This window comes from Nipponia nippon, unplaced genomic scaffold (genome assembly GCF_047370975.1).
Source record: "Nipponia nippon isolate SJK-2023a ecotype South Korea unplaced genomic scaffold, ASM4737097v1 scaffold_18, whole genome shotgun sequence".
Classification (NCBI taxonomy): Eukaryota; Metazoa; Chordata; class Aves; order Pelecaniformes; family Threskiornithidae; genus Nipponia; species Nipponia nippon.
This window is the reverse complement of record NW_028262334.1, coordinates 3341609-3363699: the sequence shown is the minus strand read 5'-3', so window position 1 is coordinate 3363699 and position 22091 is coordinate 3341609. Positions and strand designations below refer to the sequence as shown.

The window sequence follows — 22091 nt, the reverse complement described above, 5'->3', positions numbered from 1 at the left end:
CGCCGCCGCGCCCAACCCCGCGCGATGACGTCAGGGGCGCACGTGGCCCGCGGGCCCGGCTGCGGGCTCGCGCCGCCGGCGGCAGAGCTCGCGCCGCCGGGTTGCGCTGCAGCGCGCAGGCACCGCGCCATGAGGGTGCAGCTGGAGCGGTGCCGGGGCGAGTGGCGGGAGCTGGAGGAGGAGTTCCGGCAGCTGCAGGTGAGGCGGGGGGCGGCGGGGCTCCGCGCCGGTGCGGTGGAGCGCTCCGCGGCAGCGCCGTGCCTCGCCCGGCTTCGCCTTCAGCGCCGCGCTGCCCGGCTTCGCGTCCGCCGCTTCTCTCGCGCTGCCCTGCCCTGCATTGCGCTGCCTTCCCTGGCTTCGCTTTGCATCGCTTTGCGCCGCGGGGGGCGGCGCCGGGCTGGGAGGGGGTGCGCACCCCCCGGGGGTCCCCACCGCTGGCCGCTTCCCCGTGGGGCGGCCTCAGCAAGGAGCTTGCAGGGGTGCGGAGGGGCTCAGCCCCTCCTGGCTGTGCCCGGCAGGGCCACGCGTGCACGACGCCTTCGCCACAGGCCCGGGGTGCATGCACGAAGCACAGCATGTGCATGGGTGCACGTGCTTGCACAGCACCCCAGAAATACCGCTGCGCCCCCGTACCCCCAGGCAGGCGCTACGTGCGCACGGGACATCCCAGACCAAACCACGGCCGTGCACCGGGTACCTCTGATGGGGCACCCGAGGGGCTGCGGTGCCGCGGTTCCCACTGCTAGAGCCGGCCTGGAGAAGGGGGACCTGGCGTTTTCGTGCACGCGTAGCACGGCACAAGGAGCGATGCAAGTAACGCCTGTGCTGCGAGCAGCACCTGGCCGGAGTTTAATTTCCTGTGGTGGGGTACGAGGGGTTCAAGTGCTGCTCTTCCATCTCGCAAAAGTGCATTGAGGGACGGAAAGACCTCAGAGCAGGGGCTGAGAGCTGTTTCTGCAAAGTGCTGTTGCCTCCAGAAACCTTCCCTTCCCTGTATGTCATCAATGCTGCGCCTATCCACGTGCTTTAAATCTTTGAGCCAGTTTTAAAACATGACTGGCTGTTCTCTCCTGCGTGGCTGTTAGCCTCTTTTAGGCTGTTAAACAGAACGTGCGCTGCAAAAAAAAAGTGCTATTTCCAGATTTAGCTCGTTGTCTTAATTAAAAGTCAGTTCAGGTTGTACGCTTGTTAACAGAAGGAAAGGTGGCGGTTGGGGGGGGAGCACCAGCTGGCATGGTTTTGTTGATCACTTGTTTGCTGTGTGCGCCGACCAGACTTCTGGCCGAGCGTGCTGCTTACGTCTGACCTAAACCACAGCCAAAATGTCAATGACTTATCCCTGCCTCGGTTTCCCCAGGCGTAAAAGGAAAGTAGAAATGCTTCTAGATGGGCTGGCAGCTGCTGGTGGCATGAGGTATTGTTTCCCAGTGGTTAGTACTGTAGAGGTGAAAAGTTGGAATAACATCCGTTATCTGAGAGCTTTGGGGCCCACAAGCAGAGTTTACATCTGAAGGCGGCGTTGCAGAAGAGCGGAACACGGCACTGTCCTGAGGACATGACTCTGCTCCAGCTCCGCGAGATGCTGGTTGAGCTTCAGTGTGCTTTGGAGGAAGGCTCTGTGCTCTCCAGCTGGATTTGAGTCAAACCATGATGTGTTGGGGTAGAAAACCCAACTCTTCAGTAAGAAAGTACTTCGATGTGGGTGTCTGCTCATGCTTGCCTTGCATGTGGCTTTTTGGACACACTCACAGCATCTCTTGCTCTTGAGGAGCTTGGTTTTTGCAGCAGCAGCTTGACCCTCCTCCATGCCTGTATCACCCCCCTTCAGTACCCCTTTTGCCTGGCCTGACTCTTGTCTCCAGCTGGGAATGCTGGTCTGGGGCTGTGTGGGAGCTGCTCGTGTTTGGAAGGAGCTCCCTGTTGGCATTTTCCAAGGTACTTTGGTGACTGCCACTAAAAGGGTCTCTTGTGCAATGCCAGCAGGGAAAAAAATTGATGGTGGGCAGATCTTTTGTGTGTCGAGAGCAGTGCTGGCTCCATGGGGCAAAACAATCTCTGTTTCATTGCACTGCTGCCCCGTCTCACGTTTTGTAATTGCGTTCGAAGTTCTGGGTCAGGGGCTGCGTCCTCCTTCTGCAGAGGAGGACCTTGGACTCTGGTTGTAGCTCCTGCCCCTGACGTGCTGGGTGGCTGGCACGGGGCACTTGGGGCTACGCGTGTATTTGGGGGGCTCCGACTTGAGGGGCTTCAAAGGGGCTGATGCTGCTGCGCAGCAGCACCGAGCATCCCCTCAGGGCATCGGGGACAATCCGTGAGATCGAGCTGGGGGACATCCAGGTTTGCACAGCACTTCTAACCAGCCACATCTGCAAATTTTTGTTTGGGTAACAAAAAAACAATTTTTTGTTGGTTTTGTTAGGGCAGCGCCTGGTCTCTGGAGCAGCAGCCTGAGAAAGAGCTCAGGGCTGCAGGGCATTGCAATTTTGGGGTAGGGATGTGGGAAAATGCAAGTTTCCCTGCGACAGCTTATTAATTTAAACCCTGCATATGAACATGTAAACCAGATTTTGATTAGGAAAAAGCCCTGCAAGTGCTCCCCATGAATATGGTTTAAGTCCTGCAGATGAACAAGTGCTGACCACAAGCAGGGCTGTTGCAAGTGCAACAGAAAATAGACTTCGGGGTGCCTACAGAAAACATCAAGCAGTTGCAGCGTGGGGCCGCCGTATGGAACTGCTGCCTGCCCTTCGTCTGCGGGCAAATTGGGCAGTGCGATTTCCACGTGCAAACTGGGCAGTCACGGCCCCGGCACTGTAAATCTTGTAAACTTGGGTGCAGAGACAACTCTGACATCTCCGCTGGGAGCTCTTCAGCTCAGGGCAAAAGTACTCCTCTCCCTGGTGCACAGGTCCTTTGTTTTTCGGCACGTGTTGTTTCCTACATGGAGAGAGAGCTGTGGCCAAACCTGACCCTCCGGGCAGGTATTTGGCCTGTGGGTTTTATGTGGTAACGTAAAGGCAGCGCTGAGCTCCCTGGGCTGCCGGTGGGTCCTCTTTGTAAGCAATTGCCTTTCTTGATGAATAAGTAACTTCACTACTAGCAAATGTTATGTTCTTCTAAATACCAGTGTCATTTTGAAATCATTATCCTGATGTTTTTGGAAAGCGGTAGAATTTATCAGCTCTCAACTCGCCTGTTTGTGTTTCCAATAAATACTTTAACACTTTTTTGGCAAAGAGCTTCTTGCACCCTTTGAACCAGCCTTTGAAAAGACACTGTTGCGTGACATCTAGAGAAGCAGTAGGAGTTACTGTGCAATCCAGCGAGCCCCGAAGTCCTGCCCGTGCTAAGCAAAGCCAAACCAATGCTGAAATGATGAGAGCTGCGGTGCCTGGATGTAGTTAGTTTGGTTATTAAGGCTGTTAAATCAGACACCGGAGCTTGTTTTGCATTGCTTCTGTAAATAACGAATAGCTAACAGCCAGGTCCTAACAAGGAGGGGAGCAAAGATTTGGTTTCTGTGGTTTCACCACTATGTTTATGCTCTGGGAAAACCGGTGGTAATTTTCTGTGGTTGTTGATGTGCGGGTAGATAAAGCAGCCGTGCAAATAGCCATTTAACCCGCACCTTCTCTTGGCGCAAACTGTTTTCCAAGTTATTATAGATCTTAAAATTTGCCCAGAGGGCATTGCTTGGTGTCTGGTTAGCCCTTCCTGAGGTCTCCCTGCACTTGGGAAGGTGGTGAAATCATTGCGAGGGGCAGAAAAGCAGAGCACGTTTATTCCCGAGCAGAGGGAAGGGTATGAGAGCAGAGGCACCTCTCAGTGGGCTCGCAGTTGGTTAGCACGTCCTTGTTACTGCCAAACACTAATTCAGGGCTTCAGAAGATCAGTGGGCTGTGATAAAGAAGTTCCTCTCCAGGAGCATCTAATGCCACAGGGAGGGGACAGGTTGAGCTCTTAAACCAGGGTAGGGGGCAGTAGGTTGCTTGAACATACATGGGGTCGAGATGGCAGTGGTGGCCAGGAGGCATCTAAACCTCCAGGCGTGGATCTGTGGCTGGCTTTGTGCCTTCCCCCCCCCGCCGCCCCCCCCGGTTCCTCATCTTTGTTCTTTTTTCCCCAGATCTAGTCTGGCTGTGAAATCAGAGTTTCTGCTCTGTGATTTAACTAACTACCCATTTGATGGGGACAGATTGGGATCAAATGGAGGATTAGGGGCTTCCTTACAGGATGGGACGGGAATGAGGAGCTCCTGAGTGGGAAAGCTCCTTAGGAAGAGGAAATGAGATGAGCGTAGAGAGGATGCCCTTCCTTTTGCAGGAATTTCATTAGTATCCGTTCAAGCCGTGTTGGATCTGTGCTGGTTTGGCATCACCCCCTTGCTTGTTTGCCGGGGTGCCTGTTGACTCCTAAAAAACCAGGGTTTTGCTTCCTTCAGAAGTGAGGACAAAATGCAATGCGTAACCTAGAAGGGCTCTTCCTACCAATCATCTCCTCTTCTCCTGCAGGAAACGCATAAAGTTTACAGGCAGAAACTGGAAGAAGTCACCAGCTTGCAGACAGCCTGCAGCAGCTCCATACACCGGCAGAAGAAGACACTAAGGGATCTGAAGCACAGCCTGCAACGGTAACGGGAGGATGGAGGAGGCAGGGATGGGATGTTTCTCCTTCCCAAAGGGCTGAAATGTTTGGATTTTTAGCATTTTAATCTGTGTCGTGGCGCTAATTTTGCTCCATGTTATTCTTGAGTCACCTCCATCTATCACAGCCAGGTAAAATGTTCGCAGCCCCATGAGAGATGGAGTCCTGTAAATAAAGATGATCTTTGAGGGAGCCTGTGTGGGTTTGCATCCTTGCAGTATGTGCCATACGCTGCGGGACCGTACAGCTTTTGGTCCGCGTGTTTTGATAGGTGAGCAAAGCTTTGCTCCGTAAGCCGTGCTAGAAGAGCAGCATCAATCCTTGAACCTGAAGGTATAACTCGCTCCTGGGTGGATTTTCGGGAGGGAACTGTCTTTGGCTGCTCGGCTGATCTCGGGAGCCACAGGCTAAATTCCTTACGTGCAGCTCTGAAAGCACCACCTCCAACACCACGGGTTGCCAACGCCATTAGGCTCCGCTCTCTGTTTTACATTAATTGGTAAAACTGCAGTTTGTCAGTAAATCATCAGCTGTGAGTTTTGTTACATCCTGAAATATTTCGTGCCTGAAGAGCTGCAGCCTCTGCAAGGGCAGTGCCTGAAACAGCGCACAAAGTTCCCAAAGTGGAAGGAGTTCCTGCAAAAAAGCACAATATTCCCTAAGTGCTCTGCTAGGGAAGAAGTATGGGATCCTGTCACTGAGCTGAGATAAAGAGAGAAGCTGATTTGTAAACCAGCTGGTTGAAATAACCTACAACAGCATAAACCAGGCGGTAAAATAACATCATGGTAAGCCAAATGGTGCTGCAGAAATACAGGAGCAAAGTGTGCAATGGCATCAGCTCACGCAGTTAGCTTTTTAACAGCATGGATTTTATGATAACATTATTTTGCGTTAAATAAAAAGGAGGTAAACACGTGATCAGGAATATCTTGTTTCTGTGTTCTTTCAGGTGCAAGCCCCGAGCAAGTCCTGAAGAATTTGCTCTCATTCAGGAGATCAGCACCCAGATCAAGGAGAGGCAAAATGCCTTCTTCGACATGGAAGCCTACTTGCCGAAGAAGAATGGGTACGTGCTTCACCAGGGAGGCAAGCGCTCCGGGAAAGCTGATTTTTTTTAAGTGTTCACAGCAGTGATGTTCCCGAAGGATAATGTGCATGTTGAAGAAATACACGTAAAACTGGATTAGTCATAAATCTCTTGCTGAGCTGCTGTGTTAGTTGTACACAGAATTCATTAGCTGGAAGTGTATATAAATGTACTGCGTGTAGGCAGTGCAGGTTTTCTTGTTAAAATAAAAGTAACCCTGTATTGGCAAGAGATCGTGCAAGTCACTGTTTCACACTGATGTTTTCCTGTGCTAATTTTTTTCAGACTAAATCAGCACAAGAATTTTCTGTCTTTTTTTCTTTTAAATAGTGTTTTCAAGCGACTTACAATTTATACTTTGCTTCGAGGGAGGTTGCTAGGACAGATTTCTTTCAGTTGTCAAGGGCCATGTGATGCTGCAGCCCCTTGGAAGTTTTGATCAGAAACTTCAATTTCTCCTCATTATTTTTGGTTTTGGACAGTGTACACTACATATCTTGCCCTTACGCTGTGGTGCAGAAAAGGGACCAGGAAAATAAACCTTTTCTCTAAATTCTTGGAAAGGCTGACCAATCTTTCCATGTTTAAATCCTCTTTAGTAGTCTCTCTCTCCAGTTTGCCTTAATTAAAAACCTACAGCAAACGTGGCTTTGGCAGATACACCGGTCTCTTCAGCTCTGATCTGGGTCATCCTGCAGTGTTCAAACAAAATGACTTACTTGGGTCTGCTCTTGAATTTTGTCTTCCAGCTTGTACTTAAACCTGGTGCTGGGAAATGTGAATGTAACTCTCCTGAGTAACCAAGCAAAGTGAGTGAGTGTTTCCACATGTGTGAATTTGGGTTTCTCTGGGGCCAGCTGTGGATATGGACTGAAGTCCAGAGATGGGAATGGGTTTCTCTTAGATCTGATAAAAGATGAAATGTTGAGGGTGGGCAAATCAGACCATAACATGGGGCCAAGCTAATGCTTTGTGTAGCTCCGATGGATTCTGTCCTTCGCTTGCTTTTAAGCCCAGCCCAGCCTTTTGCCTTAATTGTAAGTTGTTTTGTTTTTTTTTTCCCAATGAAATATGGCATTGCGACTTCTAGGCATACAGTGCTCCAGAAAATGGAGATTTTTTTTTTTTTTTTAAAGTCTTTTCATGCCAACCCAGAAACCAGCTCTTGTGGACTTAAGCTGTTGTCTTGCAGTGTAATGGCCGCGCAGCCTAGACAGACCCTGCAGGCAGAATGCTGCCTTTCACTGCCGTCCGCTGGTTTTATAAATGTTTCAAGCAAAACCTCTGTCTCTGGGCTTGGCATGTAGATTTGTATCTGGTTTGAAAAAAGCGAAGCCATGTTCTGGTGAAATACCCATTTGTGTCCATAAAGAGCAGCTGTTCCCTTCCAGGTTTGCCTACAAGGACGAGTATGAGAAGTTCAAACTTTATCTGACGATAATCTTGTTACTCGGGGCTGTCACCTGCAGGTTTATTCTCCACTACAGGTAAGCTGTGTTTTTACTTTTAATCAAGAATTTTGAATAAAAATGTGCTGGGTTTGAACTAACTTATGTTCTGTTAAGGACAGTGAGACGGGCTTTGGCAGTGTTTAGGCTTTGAGCAGTTGGACAGCAGGACAGCTTCTGCACCTCTTCTTCATCACTGGCAGGACCTGTATTTTAGCTATTTGCTTTTCCTTGTTTAACTTTTTTTTTTTTTTTTGAGTCTCTTGTAACTGAGAGAAGTCCAACATTGTGTTTCCTGATCTGTTGTTTTTCTGGCATTGTGATGGGCTTGGGAACGAGCAGTTGGTTTTGCTCACGGGTTGTCCCAGGCAGGGACCAGCACCGTGTTGCAGCTCTGGAGCTGCAAACACAAGAGAGTATTTGCATGAAATGATCAGACCTGAAACATTATCTCTAGGTCATGATAAAGTATCTGAGCACCAACAAGCTTCCACTATTCAGTTTTGCTTAAAAAACAGGAAGGTGTTGGAGCTGGGCACTTCCACTGAGGTCTCTCTGGGTCTGGGGTGAATGCAGGACCGTATCAAAGAACGATGCTGCCATATACAGAGGCTGCCCCAAATCCCCTTGGCTTCAGGGGTTTGCAAATGGCAAAATAAAGGCCCAGAGTGTAATGCTCTTCTGCTCTTTTAGTTGATTGGATTTATATAGATCTCATGGAATCTCCTCATTGAATTAGCCTGGAAATGCTTCTCTAAATTGGATCATCCGTTGCTTCCATGGCGCTTTCTCTCCTTCAGAAGGAATTAATGTCATCTCTGCGTACCTGCTTATCGGCTCAAGATCTGCAGTGTTATATCATGGGGCACTTCCCGGAGGAAAGGACTCTGAGCCCAGTGGTGCTGCCGATGCTCGCAGCTCTGCATGTGGATTAGAGATGTTCAGGACTGGGGCTTTGTGTCCATGGCTCACTTGGACAGGTTTTCATTTGCCCAAGGGGAGGGAGGAAAAATAGGGATTTTTTTGAATGTGTCTTTATAATGAACAGGATTTTTTTATTTTTACTGTGTGTGTTTTCTATTTAACAGGGTGACAGATGAAGTGTTTAACTTTCTGTTAGTATGGTATTACTGCACACTGACGATACGGGAAAGCATTCTCATTAGCAATGGATCAAGGTATCGTGCCACCTGCAAAAACTATTTAAAGCATGAATTGTCCTTAAAAGGAAAACAAGCAACAAAAGGGGATTCAGCTTCACACTGAAGCCCAGGAAATCCGAGATGCTGATGCATCTCTGCAGGGTCTGTTGTCTCTGTCCCCCTCCCTGGTCACTTCCAAGGGCAGATGTGGCCACCTGAGGTTTGGGGAGGGAGGAGAAGGTGCAGTTTGTAAAAGTCCATAAGCTCTTTGTCCAAAGCGTTGGATGTTCTTGGTAGCTGCAGGTTAGTCGTAGATGTGGTCTGCAGTGTAAGTGTGTGTGTGTTTTGGGTGAAAGGACCAACCCAAGGTACTGGCTCTACGCCCTGCGGGTCACTGCCGCGTCTCCTGGAGGGTCTGACTAAATTTTAGTCGTGTCAAGGGAAAGTTGGCAGTTAAGAGATAATTGTATAAAGAGCTGGGAACACAAGTAAAACCCTGGGAGAAGTTAACTGAAGGATGATCCTTACTCCAAGCCCTCATTTCTTTATGGCACCTTTAGTATCCTAAGGCAGGGTGGTGAGGTCCTGCTGGTGTATCGCTCCTGGAGCATCTCCATTAGGTCTGGGTCAAGAATTTGCTCGAGTTTACACTTGTGTAACTTAACCTGGAGTCTGGTGTTAGATTTTAGCAATAACCTGATGGTTGCATGTCCCTGGTTTTCATCATCCAGATAGGCTGGCACAGGGAAACTGCAGCAATTGCTATGTCTCTTCCCAGGCATGTCGGTTTGCGGCTGGGTCAGTGGCTGCTGCTGCTGCCGCAATATTTGCAGCTCCCTGTTGCATTAATTAATTGGGCTTCTAATGTGTCTTGTTTGCCACCTTTCGTGCAGCCAGCATCGCATTAGCCCAGCTTCAGGCACTTATTCCTGCTCTGAACACTGCACAGAGAACTTGTAAGCTCCCTTGTAGTGGTGCTTATACAGGGGTGGACCAGCACTTGCATTAGTGGCAGGAGTCAGTGTTGTCCTGATTAAGGGGCAATGCATAACGCTCAGCTGAGAGCAGCTCATGGCTCCTTGTTTCGGCCAGTCTCTTCCCTCTCTGAAGCCGGTTGCTTCCACGATCTCCTCAAAATGGAGATGGGCGGGAGCATTTCTGGGAGTCTTGTCTTGGCATTGCTCGGATGCTTGTGGTCCCCACTCCCGAGGCAAGAAGAGGTTTGCGCCTGGGGGCAGACGCGGGTGTGGCAGGTGCGGTGGGAAAATCAGGGCCCTCCTGCTTTGCCTGGGGGCAAAATCTTAAAAATGTGCTGATTTCTGGGAGCTGCTTGAGGGCACTGACTGGGCAGCAGGGATGAAGCAGTCTCTTCTGCAAGCATGGCTGTACCTAGGCCTGCTGCAGGTGGGATGTCTTGTTTTGGGGTGCTTTCCAGAGAGGGGAGGGGTTGCTGTGGGGCCAGAGATGAAGAGGAAAAAAACAAGCATGGCAAGTGAAGTCATTTGCCCGAGGCCAGCAGAGAAACCTCTGAGCCTGGGCTCGCTGCATCTACAGAGGTGGGTCACAGTGGCTCAGTGCTGTCTTGTTAGAGGTTGCACGGCTTTGGTTGGAAATGCCCCAAATTAACCCATCGTGTTGGCTTAGTTTCCAAAGCAGTGCCATCCCTGGGGCAGCTCTTCACTTCTTGATTCTACCTCGCTATAGCCTTTGCTCACTTTACTGTAATTTTCTGAGCTTTCTGCAGCATTTGTGTCTGAAAGAAACAGCCACCTCAATGGAAGGACTTGGAAATGTCACTTATTTGCATGGCACGGGGGGAAGAAAAAAGGATGTGTGGGCTGAAACTTGTGCATCATTAGTCACTGCGGTATCTTGTGCTGTGGGCACTGCTGCTTCTGGCTGTGCTGGAGAGCTCGTGGGAGCGCGCGAGATGTGCTCTGGTCTTCAGCCTCCCTCCAGCAGTCGTGGATTTGTGCCCCCAACTAAGCCTTACGGTCAGGACAGTGCTCCACAGCACCCCTTTTGCTTGAGTTGGGCCATCTATTTTCTTCCCTGCCCCCCCTCCTCCCCCAAGTCAGGATCATTTGTTTTTTCCTTTAAAGCCAGACTTATAATGCTAAAATCCATGTTTCTCATCTAACTGCCATGTTTTTTCTGTTCAGGATCAAAGGCTGGTGGGTGTCTCATCACTACGTCTCCACATTCCTGTCTGGAGTAATGTTAACGTGGTGAGTCCGCTCTTGCCTGCTGGAGGTGCTTCAAGCCTGTTGCAAAGTGTTTGCATCATCTAAGCGTTTAAATCCAGTGTGACCGTGAAGCTGTGGCCACACAGGCACATGGCAAAGCGTCAGACTTAATATTTGTCTGATGTTACAGATGTTTTCAATGATAAATACAACACTGCAAGTTCATATTTACGTTGCTGATTAAAAAAAGAAGAAAAAAACCCAAACCCTAAGCCATAGTTGTGCTGATGGTAGCAGAATATCTGGAAGTCTCCCGATTTCTGTCTCTGTGTAACTAAGCAAACAAGCAGCACTTTGCTTTAGAGGGAGGACACCACAAAATGAATCTGTGTGGTGCCTTTACAGAACCCAGATTACAAGCAGAGTATAAAGCCAAAAATGCAAGTTACCTTCCAGCGGGTGGTGGTGTTGGTCAAACAGTGCAGCAACGCACCCCGCGTATGGCCCCTGTACAACCTGTCTCAACTTTGACATGAACTGATAAGTTAATAATTAAAAATTGGTTTAAAACAACAAATGTCTCTGCTCCTAAATCTGTAACGGGATGACACAGCGGCTGGAGCAGAAGGTCCCCTGTCCTCTGTCTATCCTGAACTACCCTTAGGATAAGGAGCACAACCATTCCCTGCTCCACCGCTTGGATTCTTGATGCAGATGCTGCTGAATGGCTTTGATTGCTGTCTAGAGAAAACAGTGATAAGCAAATGGATAAGAGGGGGCAGCATTCATACACATTTGAGAGGGGAAACCTAATCAATTAGAGCATTTCCTACGTGCCAGAGTTGGGATGTGTGGCTGTAGCACCCTCTCTGGGCTCCGCATGGGCTGGATACCAGCTGCTTGCTTTGTTTGCTAATGGGATCTGGCTTGGCGGAGAAGGGGAAGGGCACTGCATCGTATGCTTTTTATCAAACAAATAGACCTCCTTTGTATTTTGCTTTCAGGCCAGATGGACTCATGTATCAAATGTTTCGCAGTCAATTTTTAGCATTTTCAATATTTCAGAGTGAGTATATCTTACCTTGCTAATTCACGGGATTAAAATAGTTTTGTATCTTACGTGCTTAGAAGAAAACACTTCTGCTTGGTAAATACTGGAGTATTAAACTGTACAAATATAAACCATACCATGCCAATATACAATGTACAAATATAGAAAATAATTAAATGCTGTTGGATTAAACATTATTAAAATAGTTTGTTACGTTTATCGTACTTCTGAAGAGCCAATGCAATAATGTTTTCTCTCTCCTTCTCCAGGTTGTGTTCAGTTCCTACAGTATTATTATCAAAGGGGCTGCCTTTATAGACTCCGTGCTTTGGGGGAGAGAAACCACTTGGACCTTACAGTAGGTGAGGTTTTCTGCAATACTTGGTTTGCAAAGTTTTTGCACAGGTTTTAGATGCAGTGATAGGGAGGGGGCTGTGTGGCCTTCTGAGAGCGAGCTTTGCAGAGTGGCCGTCCCCCTGCCCTGCTGCCCGTGTCCTGTGGCGGGAAGGGGAGCGAGGCTTTTAGACCCCTACTTGCATCTTGCGGGTTGGGAGCAGAGGGCTCTGATCTTGAGTGGGTTAAGATGGAGGTCTCGGTCACCCCTGTCTTCATCCTCCTCCCATTACCACACCTTCAAGTATATATTTTAAATGTGTTGGTTATTGCAAAGCAGGATGGGAATAGCCCTTATGGGGTGATCTGGGTGGGGAGGGCTGCGTCTCCGGTCCTGGCTCTTCTGTGCTCACTCTCTGCCTCTTCTGTTAACCTTTTCCAGAAGGATTTCAGTCCTGGATGTGGCGGGGGCTGACGTTTCTCCTTCCCTTCTTGTTCTTTGGGCATGTAAGTCGGGCAATCCCGTTCTTCCCTCTGTGGCGCGGGGCCTCGGGAGGGTCTGCTGCTGCGCTTGCAGCACTGTAAAAAGGTGCTTTGGATCCCATGTACCCATAGCAAATGTTTCTAAGGTTGGTGTTTGTTTGGTTTTTTTTTTCCCTCGTAATGAAATTGCTTTTTTGTTTGTCTTTTTAGTTCTGGCAGCTATATAACGCAATCACGCTTTTTGGATTGTCGAGGCATAAGGAATGCAAGGAATGGCAGGTGGGTGTTGGTTCTGCTCAGAAAAAGCACGGAGCAGGGGGAGAGGCGGTGTTTAACCACATCCTTGAAGATATTTGGGCATCTGACCCCCATCTAAATATCTCAGGATGATGTGGCACAGAGGCTGTACAAGAGAACTCGAAATAAACGTGAGTTACTGTACGGGAACCTGCACCCACGGGTGACCACACAACCCAAAAGGCAGAGGGTGTAGGGGGAAGAGAATACACGTGGGTAAATCTCTCTCTGTATTGTTCGTGTATACGGGCATGTAATAGCAATGGCTGCTGAGTTGCTGGTGGTTTTTTATGGCTGATCCATGGGTTACATGTACAAAAATATGATGACAAAAAAAACGATGGCAGTGAATCACTTTAAAAACGTATCTGCTGTATTGCCCCACTTTTAGGGATCCTTCCGCTTGTTTTCTCAGTTGCCATCACCCATCAAACATGTCTATCCATTTTCCAGCTATGCAATTGCTCCTGTACGTCCAGATTGGACGACATCACACGCACAGTGGTGCAGATAATCTGATGGTCTTTATTTTGGTCAGATCTTGCTGTAGCTCACTTTGTTCACTGGCTTAACAGGAGGAACACAGCTTCCCGCAGAAACGTGTCATTCCCCCACACCTGTGCCACTGGTGTTGGATGAAAGTGCTTGTAGCATAATGTTAATCCATTAGATCGGACTTAATGATTTGATTTTACTGTCTGGTAGAGTCCAGCAATGTTGAATATAATCCATGTTGTAATATTAAAAAGCAGTAAATGCTACTTAAATGATCATGATAAAAATATGCTTCTTGTTAACCCACACATCTGGATGCATGGGTGTATATTTGGCTAGAGTCTTCTCTTGTGTGCCAATGGATCCCTGGACTTGCCAGCCGGGCCCCCTCAGAGCTCGCTTAAATGTGGCCAAAGCAGTACCCTCAGCTCTCACCTTTTTTTCTCCTTCTTCTCCCCTCTCAGGTTTTTGTGTTGGCGTTCACGTTTCTGCTGCTCTTTCTTGGGAACTTCCTCACTACTCTCAAAGTGGTGCACACTAAACTCCAGAAAAACAAAGACAAAATGAAGAAGCTGTGAACCCCCCCCACCCCAGCGTGCTGGCTGCTGTCCCTCTGCAGGCGCCGGCTTTGGGACGGATCCTGCTAGAAACCCCAGCTATGCCGTGGAGGGGCTCGGAAGGACTCCCCCATCCCCGTGTTTGGCGAAGGATACGGACTCTGCCAGCACAGACTCAGTATTATGCAAGCATGGCTCTCCAGTCTGCAGTCCTGCTATTTAAGTCTATTTAATACAAAATGTGTTTGCTTTTGGTTTTTTTTTCTGTATATACAGCAGCATGCACCTGCCCAGCGAAGCGTCAGCATTGGGAGAATGTGGGATCTACTGTAATTCCAATTCTGGAATGATACTTAACACTTTTTCCAGTTTTATTATTTAAATTCTGCATTTTGGATTTGCAAAAGTCTATGAACACTCCAGGTTAATCAGTAATACAGACTGAATGCTGTTTTTTAAAGGCATTTGTTTAAGGCATATTTTCAGTGGCAATACTAACCTGTGTGTACTGTGAAAAAAAAAATGCCCATCTTTGTACCACACTGCTGCTATATACACTTTTAAAAAGCTATTTAAAAAAGAGAAATCCTCTTTTGACAACAAAAACAAGCAAGCAAAACTAGTTGTTAAATGGCAGGGAAGTCTGCTAGCCCTCTTCCAGGGAGACCAGGTCATCTGTCCAGGCCTGGAAAAGACCTAAAATAAACTGTTCAATATGCAGCTGCTTCAGCCCCTTTTTAAGAACAACTACACTGCCCTTCGGGTCATTTTGTCGAGACACCGTTTTTCGTTAAAACGGCCTTGATCAGTGGCAATAAGTGCAGTTGCACTTTGGTTTCTGTTTTCAGTATTTTTTGCTCTCGGTGCCGTTCTGGAAAGGCGAGGACAGGCTCAGCAGAAATATTAAATACGTTCTTTAGATGCTGTGCTTGTACCAGTAATTAAGAGAATGTAAACACTCATTCAGGAGGACACAGAGGACAAATACTGACTGCCCTCCTGCTTAACTCCTTGTGCTGCCTGAACTTACACCAACTCATTCAAATAAGCTTGTTTTGGGTGCTGTAACATCTGTACCTCCTGAGGCCAGCTGCAGTTTTGTGAGCTGCTTTAGGCAGTGTCTTTCCCAACGGTGAAGGCTTCTTTTGAGCTAGCACAAAGCCCAAATTGGGCATACGCTTTGGCAGAGTGTGATCTGAAAATTATGCCCTTCTCACAGTAAGTGTGCTCATGAAAAAATATATATGCACTACAGACTTGAAATGGTTTCATCAGTTCTTCTGTTGCTGCGAGGCTAGCAAAATTACCTTTACAGTGTCAGTGTCCTGTGGGCATGAACAATAAATTGCAGTTTGCATACTCTGAACAACTTTCACACTAGCTGGGCTGCATCTTGCTACGTTAACTTTTGACTTCTGCACACCCTGTGAGGCTGTATTTTTTGTCCTTTCAACTCTCCATTTATGAAATTTAAATTGTTTTATTTTGAGAGCAATGCTGGAACCTGCTGGATCTGAGCAGTGGACCTGGTTCTCCGGGGGTGGGGAGCTCTGCATGTGGTGAGTAACTTGAGTTCTGCAGCATGAGAAACTCAGATTAAAAAAGCAAGGAAGATTCCTGCTGTGGAGCCGAGGGTGAACGTGGTAACTTCCTGCGCGTTGATGTTTCAGTTTCGTACTGGGTAAGGTGATGGGTGGTTCTGTCTTTTACTGACAAATGACTTCTCGTGAAGAAAGGGCTGCACAATTCTTCAAGATTTTTCTATAGTCAAAGATGTGCACAAACTTGTCTTTTTTTTTTTTTTTTATCTTCCATTTTAAACTCGTAGGGATTCACAAACCTTAATAAAATCAAAACAAGTTAGGGGAAGAAAAGAAAAAAAAGTAGTAAAATTTCAAGGATCAAGATCTCTTTACCCTGTATGTAAAATAATAACAATGGCTCGCTCCAAAACAGAAGTTTTTCACCAGCTGGTCATGTAACCGGCAGAGGATAAAGCTGCACGAACTCTCTGTGATGTACAGTTACCAGGCTCCATGTGCAATGTTTGTCTAATAGACTCCTGGCATGCACTGCTTTGACTTTTTGGTAAAAGGTTGTGTCTTGTTACCATTATGCAAGTCCTATGTATTCTCCCTTAGGATGGGCTGTAGTTTGCCTTATACAGAAAGCTTTCAGCAACACCTGTACTGCAGAAACCTTCCCCTTCAAGGGTCTGGTTTATGATGGCTACAAACCAGTGATTGCTCCTGGAATCAGATCTCGCCGCATGAGGACGTGCAGAAGAACTAGGAGACTTGAGGCACGTGCACTAGGTTGTGCAGTGGGAGCGTCCATCATCCTTAAACAGACAACTGACATCTTAATAACAAAAGGGGAAACTTTAATTTATAGCAGTAGAGATTATTTCATCAGTTAATGAATATGAGTTAAGTATTTCCCCTAGCGTGCATCACTTCTTCTGAAAGATACGGCTTTTCTGCTTGAAAAGGACAGTAAATTGTAGCTATAGCATGCCATAATTATTTTGCAGAGGAAAAAAAACCCTACTAATTAAGTCATATAGTAGCAGTCACTGTTCATTGCAATTTAAATAATGAGTCCAAGACCCGACTGGTGGTCGTTTGCAGTTAGGAGCAAAAGCCAGATGGGCAAAGGCACGCAGTATTGGTTCTTGATAAAGATCTTTGAAAATTTTGTGAGAACAGTGCAACAAAAGTGCAAAAATACTAGAAATAATTAAAATTTGAAAACAAAAATTGTTCTAGGCATACAAACATGTAATGGAAAATAATGGTCTTTATACTGTTTTTAAAATCTGAATCGCTTTGCTCTCGTGTAGTCAATGCTCTCTTGCAGTCCAGATCATAACACTGAGCACACTCTCCGTTTCTTTTGGCGCTTGGCTTTTTTCATGGCATTCAGTGCAATGGTTGTTGCTTCCTTAAAAACATTTTCTATGTTTTCACGACATTTTGCTGAGCACTCCAGATAAACTTCTGCATTAATCTGCTGACGAGCTGCTTCACCCTGGGAAGAACAAAAGGTAAGAAAAGATGTAAACCCGATGTATGAGAGAAGGAAGGTGAGATGGGAAAGGAAGGGAATTATTTTGTACATCTTTGAATCTCGAGGTCAGGAAGAAAGAAGCCGCCTCTGAGTATAGCGCTAGAGTGTAAGTGGCGTTGGTAATAAACTGAGGCACTGTTAAATAAACTAGGTTTTTTTCTTCTACGCCTGGCCTAACAGTTCAGTGTATTACAGACTCTAAGATGCAGACTGCTGATAGCATAAAAATATTCTCGGTATTAACTTTGTTTAAAAGAAATGCTGAGGTAGATACTCAAGTAAGGATAACATGTCCACACGGGGATATTTTTTTCAGGCTTGACCTTAACTATTATGTGATATCACCTTTAGTATTGAATGTCACATGCAAGAGCAGAATCTGGACCAATGTCTTGTTGGTGCACATGCAGGAACCCGAACTTTTGCTTCGGAGCATCGCAATGGCTCAGCTGAAATCCTCGTATACACAAATGGATGTCTATGTTTCTCAGCCTCACCCAAATGCATGCAATGGGAACAGACTAGAATCTAAAACATTTGCATGCAATCCTGGTTGCGTGAAATCACTACAGACAAAACACAGTGATTTCTTACTTTGCTCGTGATCCTTTTACTGCCATTGCAGAGTCAGCCCCCAGTTCTGAATGCTTGTGAACCCTGGAGTGTGGATTCCAGATCTGCAACCCACAGCTCACAAACTGCATTTATTCATTATAAGCCCTGGGAGCGGGGTCACTTGAGGGCTCGGGCTTCTACAGGGGGATTTTTCTTCAGCATATTTAAGCGAGGTTTGTCTCCTTCCAGTTGTTTGCAAGCTGCAGTGCTGGCAGATATTGTTCAGCTCCTCTGTGCCTGGCATTGGAAGCATCACGTCGCATGACTCAAGATGCCATCAACTGTAAGAGACTGAGGTAGTGTATATTTAAGGGGAGAAAAAACAAGTGGGAGGGCTCAGGTAGGAGACACAGTTTGTACATCATGCAGGCCCTGGAGTTTAATTCTGTGAGGCCTCAGCAGACTTGCCAAAAGTGCCTGTTGCTTGCCCTGAACCTCACATGTGAGGGTGATGGGAGTTATTAATGCAAATGAGGGACAATCTGCAGCTGTTCACAAAGCGACAGGACGGGCATCTCATCTCGTGCGCAAGGAAGACGAGCTAAAAGTCCCAGCGTGGTTTAGTGGTGATGCAGTTGCAGTTTCTTTTCATGCCATTTAGAAAAAGGGGCGATTCACTCAAGGTCTTAGTGCACTTAACCTTGTTCACTGGACTTGTGTCTCAATTTGAAAGCTGCTGTTCTTCCTCGGAGATAAGAAGGATGGCTTTGTAGTGTAAGAAAAAAAAGTGCGAGACCAGGCCAGAAAGGTCTTGTGCGACATGGGACAAGCTATGGCACCACTGACTGTTTCTCCTGTACGTAGGACAGCTATGTTGGTGGTGTAATACTAGTTGTCAGTCTCACTGCTTTGTAATATTTAAATTGAAAACATTTGATAATATGTAGATCTTTTTTAAGATTACTTTAGAGACTTCAAAGAAAAGTCTGTTATGTTAGAGAAGCCTTGCAGATGTTTTTGCTATTGTCCTTGAAAGGATTTATTTTTAAATAGGGTTTGCAAAACAATTTTTTCCAGAACAGTTAGTATTTTTAATCCTGTAATGTGTATCCTAGCATCTCCAGCATTCTCACAATCCTGATCAAAGTGTCAGTGATGGGAGCAATGTATCCTGATAAAAATTATGAGGGGAGTCCAACAAACTTGTTGAGGCTTACAAATTTGTAACAGTAATAACCCAGCTGTGAAGGGAAACAAGAATGAGACATAATGAGCCTAGACGATATAGGTAGTAGTTTCCTTTCAGACACCTCAAGACAGGCAAAACACTCTTCAAATTTCTCTTTACCTTGGAACTAAAAATGGGTGGTGATTTCGCCACTTCCAAAAAGGACTTACAGAAACCCCTGTTAGTGCTGACTGTCAATAATTTCTTTATCTGGACACTGGGATCACCTACTTCTGGAGTATCTGCGATTGCACTTGCGAGCAATGATGCCATTGAAGTAAGTGTGCTTTATCTCTTGCAAAGAGGACACCACTTTAAATGCACTTGTATTTACCTGGTTGTAAGTAATGGGCTCCTGCTTAGAAGACCTGAGCTTGCGCAACTGTTCTTTGTCTTTCCGAAGGTCTGTCTTGCAGCCGATCAGTACGAGCGGGACACCTCGGCAGAAGTGATTCACTTCAGGATACCACTGATGGTAGAAAAACAAAACTTTTACATCTGGCTTTTTTTTTTCCCCCTAAAATCAAGACAATAAAGCCAAGGAACAGAACCACCATTTAATATACCCTGCAATTTCAGCATTTTGAAAGTCATTAATGTAGTGGTAGGGGCCCAACATGCGCTATTTACATTACAGAAACATTTAAGTCCTACCCAAAGTCAGTTGCTTTATAACATCTGCCGCTATGCCAAAGCGCTTACTTAACATCTGTTTAAATTCGGAAGAGCTCCTCTAAAGTCATATTTAAGAGCAGAATGTGGACCAAGTCTTGCTTTGTTTTGCTGGTGCTATGTTCAGGATCGCTAACTTCTGCTTTGGAGCATTACAGAAATCCTAGTACAGACAAGCAGCTGCTTACATGTTTCTCCCCTGTAGTTAAATACGCGTGTGATGGAAGTGGACTTGAATCTTAAATGCCTGTGTGCAGTCTTGGTCATGTAACATCGCTACAGATAAAGCAGCAATTTCACCGCTGGTTTATGATCTCTTTAGCGTACTGCAGAGTCAACCCCAGTTCTGAGCACTTACGAGCTGCGGAGAGGTGAGCTCCAGGTCTAAGGTCTGTGACCTGCAGCTCAGTGCATGAGTGATCTGAGCATCTACACACCCAGGGTACAGGACACTAAAAGCATCGACTTTTTTAATCTGACATCCTGCCATATATCAGGCATATGTAATTCATTTAAAAGGTTGAAGCAATTATGAAAGCCTCTTACCTTAGCTGATACATTATCATAGCTAGTGGGGTTCATGACATCGTAACAAATTAACACGACGTTTGTGTTCTGGTAAGAAAGCGGTCGTAGCCGATCGTAGTCCTCCTGCCCTGAAACACAGAGAATGTTTTGGATAAAAGAAACCTCTGTCTTTGACAAGCAGTATGATGGGAATATGTAAAGATACGTACTTGAGATCAAGAGCAACAGTACTATAATTGCACAGACTGAAAGTTTTCCATAATTGTAAAATTCCTTCCCTTAAAGGCAGGAGATCCCTCTTCACTGACAAAACCCGACGCTTTAGAATATAAAACATGTCCTTGGCAAGTTTTAATAAAAAGCCTGTTTTGTCCAACTGCTAAGTACTTAGAAGCAGTTCTAATCGCCGATTGCCAAGTTGCTGCTCACAAGCAAAATCAGCAAGAGGAATTTGACAGTTATTGATTAAAACATTTGCAATTTGGCAGTGGTTCCATTCTCCCAAATACATTTGCACATGCAATGCTGTGAGGAGAAGAAACACCGTATTTGCTAGATGCGAGCGCTGAAGTAAAAATCCTAGCGGCAAACTTGCTTTTCCCAGCCCAGCGAGCTGAGAAGAAGCAACGATTAGCACACCGCACCTTTAGCACCGCTGCTCACCGTAGCAGCACGCACATGATTTTACAAGACATGCTGCAACATGAGCCAGGCTTAAGTGGTCTTTGAAGCAGGACTACACAGCAGATCTTAGGGGTGCTGCTGAATTCTGGAAAAGCAGGGGAGTTGTCATACTTCTGATTAGGGATGTTCTAGCATGTGATCTGACAAGAGGAAGCTAATTTGCTTCAGACCTGTACCCTTGCTGTACATATGACTTAGCAGTAATCACCGTGCTGGTGTCTGAAGGTTTCTTGCTTTGAGAGATGAAGTTCAAGAAAGCAGTAGTTACCAGATATAGTTGGCAGCTCAGGGGAAAAAAACCTATCTTTTTCATTTGAGATTTTTTTCAGAGATTTAATAAGGAAGAAACCGTGATTGAAGCAGTCTGTAGAAGATCTATTTGCCACCTGAATGCTGCCCCCGGAATCAGGTACATCTCTGTGATGCACCGAATTTCCAAAACAAGAACTGGGAATGCCATTCCTTCCCATGATCACCACAATGTACACGCAGCCCAGAAACTGCCCTACAGGGAAGTTACACATCCCAAATCTTTGTATTGATATTTCAAATGAAGCGATGCTGAAAATTTCAGTGTGCCTCAACTTTATACCGGTTATTCCTGCCCTAGCACCTGGCTCAGTCCCAAGCCACATACTCATCACTCTAGCCAATATCCTTGTCTCCAGCTGCAATCTGAAGAATTGGAGGTACCAGAAGGCAAATAATTCTACAATACTTTGCCCCCCTCCTGAATTTAAACAATGGATTGAGATACAGGTTATTACAAGGCAATCCCTACTGGATAAGTCATTACTCAGTTTGCCCAAGATGTTTGTAAAACGGGAATCTTAGGTTTGGACCACTCTGTATTTGAGCTCCCGCAAGAGCAGCGTGCTCCGTTGGGTGAGGTGCAGAACAAAGAAGGATGGATCCCTCAATGTTTAATCCAGAAATAATAGACAATTGACAAAATTATGCATGTTGTATAAACATTCAGAGCAAAGACTGTACTGCTTACCCCTTCTTATTCTCCCAAATCCACCTACTTGTTTGCAACCGATTTACTATTTTGTTGGTGAGATAATCCTCTAAATGCATTAAACACATCAGGTGCCAGACTTTCCCCCGCCCCCAACTTCCTCTAGTGTTATGTGCTTTGTATGATTTTCCCTATTCAAGTTCACGCCTCTGAGCTTCTACCAATGTAGCTTGTATAATCAAAAGGTCCTCCAAGTTATTGCTGGCAGTTTGTGAGGCAGACAGGACTGTCGCCTTGGAAGAAACACATTCGTTTGCTTGCAATCGGAACATACAGCTAAAACCATACTCTCTTGGATGGGATAACAGAAGAGGCATCTTCAATGATGTGACAAAAATACGCTGTATTGCAAGTCAAAATATAGATATGCCCCAGTGAACTGCACCTTCATCTTCAAAGCCAGCTGTGCAGTTATGGTTTTTTAAGCAAACTGAGAAATAGATGCATGAGAAAATGTTGCTGTATAAAATGCGGCTTCATGCAGGTTTGGAATTTCAAATAGAGAGCACAGAACGAGGTATATAGCGCAGAGACCACAGGGGGAAGGTTAAAAGGTAATTGCTTAACTTGTATTATGGTCGGGTGATTGCAGCACTTACTTGGAGAGA

At 46.3% G+C, this 22091-nt stretch overlaps 2 protein-coding genes across 9 annotated transcripts in view; one reads left to right on the top strand and one right to left on the bottom strand.

The window, feature by feature from the left end:
• The first annotated feature begins 43 nt into the window (after nt 1–43).
• On the top strand, nt 44–14066 carry TMEM120B (transmembrane protein 120B). Of its 2 annotated transcripts, XM_087754669.1 has the most exons (13): nt 44–198; nt 4512–4630; nt 5597–5713; nt 6484–6543; nt 7126–7221; nt 8271–8360; nt 10487–10552; nt 11515–11576; nt 11831–11923; nt 12337–12401; nt 12588–12656; nt 12763–12805; nt 13634–14066. In XM_087754669.1, the coding sequence occupies exons 1-13, from the start codon at nt 130–132 to the stop codon at nt 13708–13710; spliced, it is 1026 nt and encodes a 341-aa protein (XP_087610795.1). In that variant the 5' UTR covers nt 44–129; the 3' UTR covers nt 13711–14066. The 2 variants fall into 2 exon arrangements, with proteins under 2 accessions (XP_087610795.1, XP_009472561.2); XM_009474286.2 differs by lacking the exon at nt 12763–12805.
• A 150-nt stretch (nt 14067–14216) lies between these two features.
• Nucleotides 14217–22091, bottom strand: part of RHOF (ras homolog family member F, filopodia associated) — a 30250-nt gene continuing 22375 nt past the window's right edge. For 6 of the 7 annotated variants that reach the window (XM_087754673.1, XM_087754676.1, XM_087754672.1 and 3 more), the window contains 3 exons: nt 19797–19906; nt 18913–19047; nt 14217–16756 (listed from right to left, as the gene is read on the bottom strand). In XM_087754673.1, the coding sequence (XP_087610799.1) occupies nt 16592–16756; nt 18913–19047; nt 19797–19906 (410 nt within the window). In that variant the 3' untranslated portion in view covers nt 14217–16591. Of the gene's footprint in view, nt 16757–17389; nt 17702–18912; nt 19048–19796; nt 19907–22091 lie in introns of all 7 variants that reach the window. The other variant, XR_015704101.1, reaches the window with a different exon arrangement.

What these genes read in the sequence shown, in the direction of transcription:
- TMEM120B (XM_087754669.1), top strand. Translation starts at nt 130, where the DNA reads ATGAGGGTGCAGCTGGAGCGGTGCCGGGGCGAGTGGCGGGAGCTGGAG. An exon ending in AGCATTTTCAATATTTCAGA is followed by an intron (nt 11,577 to 11,830) that starts GTGAGTATATCT and finishes CTCCTTCTCCAG; the next exon opens with GTTGTGTTCAGTTCCTACAG. An exon ending in CCACTTGGACCTTACAGTAG is followed by an intron (nt 11,924 to 12,336) that starts GTGAGGTTTTCT and finishes AACCTTTTCCAG; the next exon opens with AAGGATTTCAGTCCTGGATG.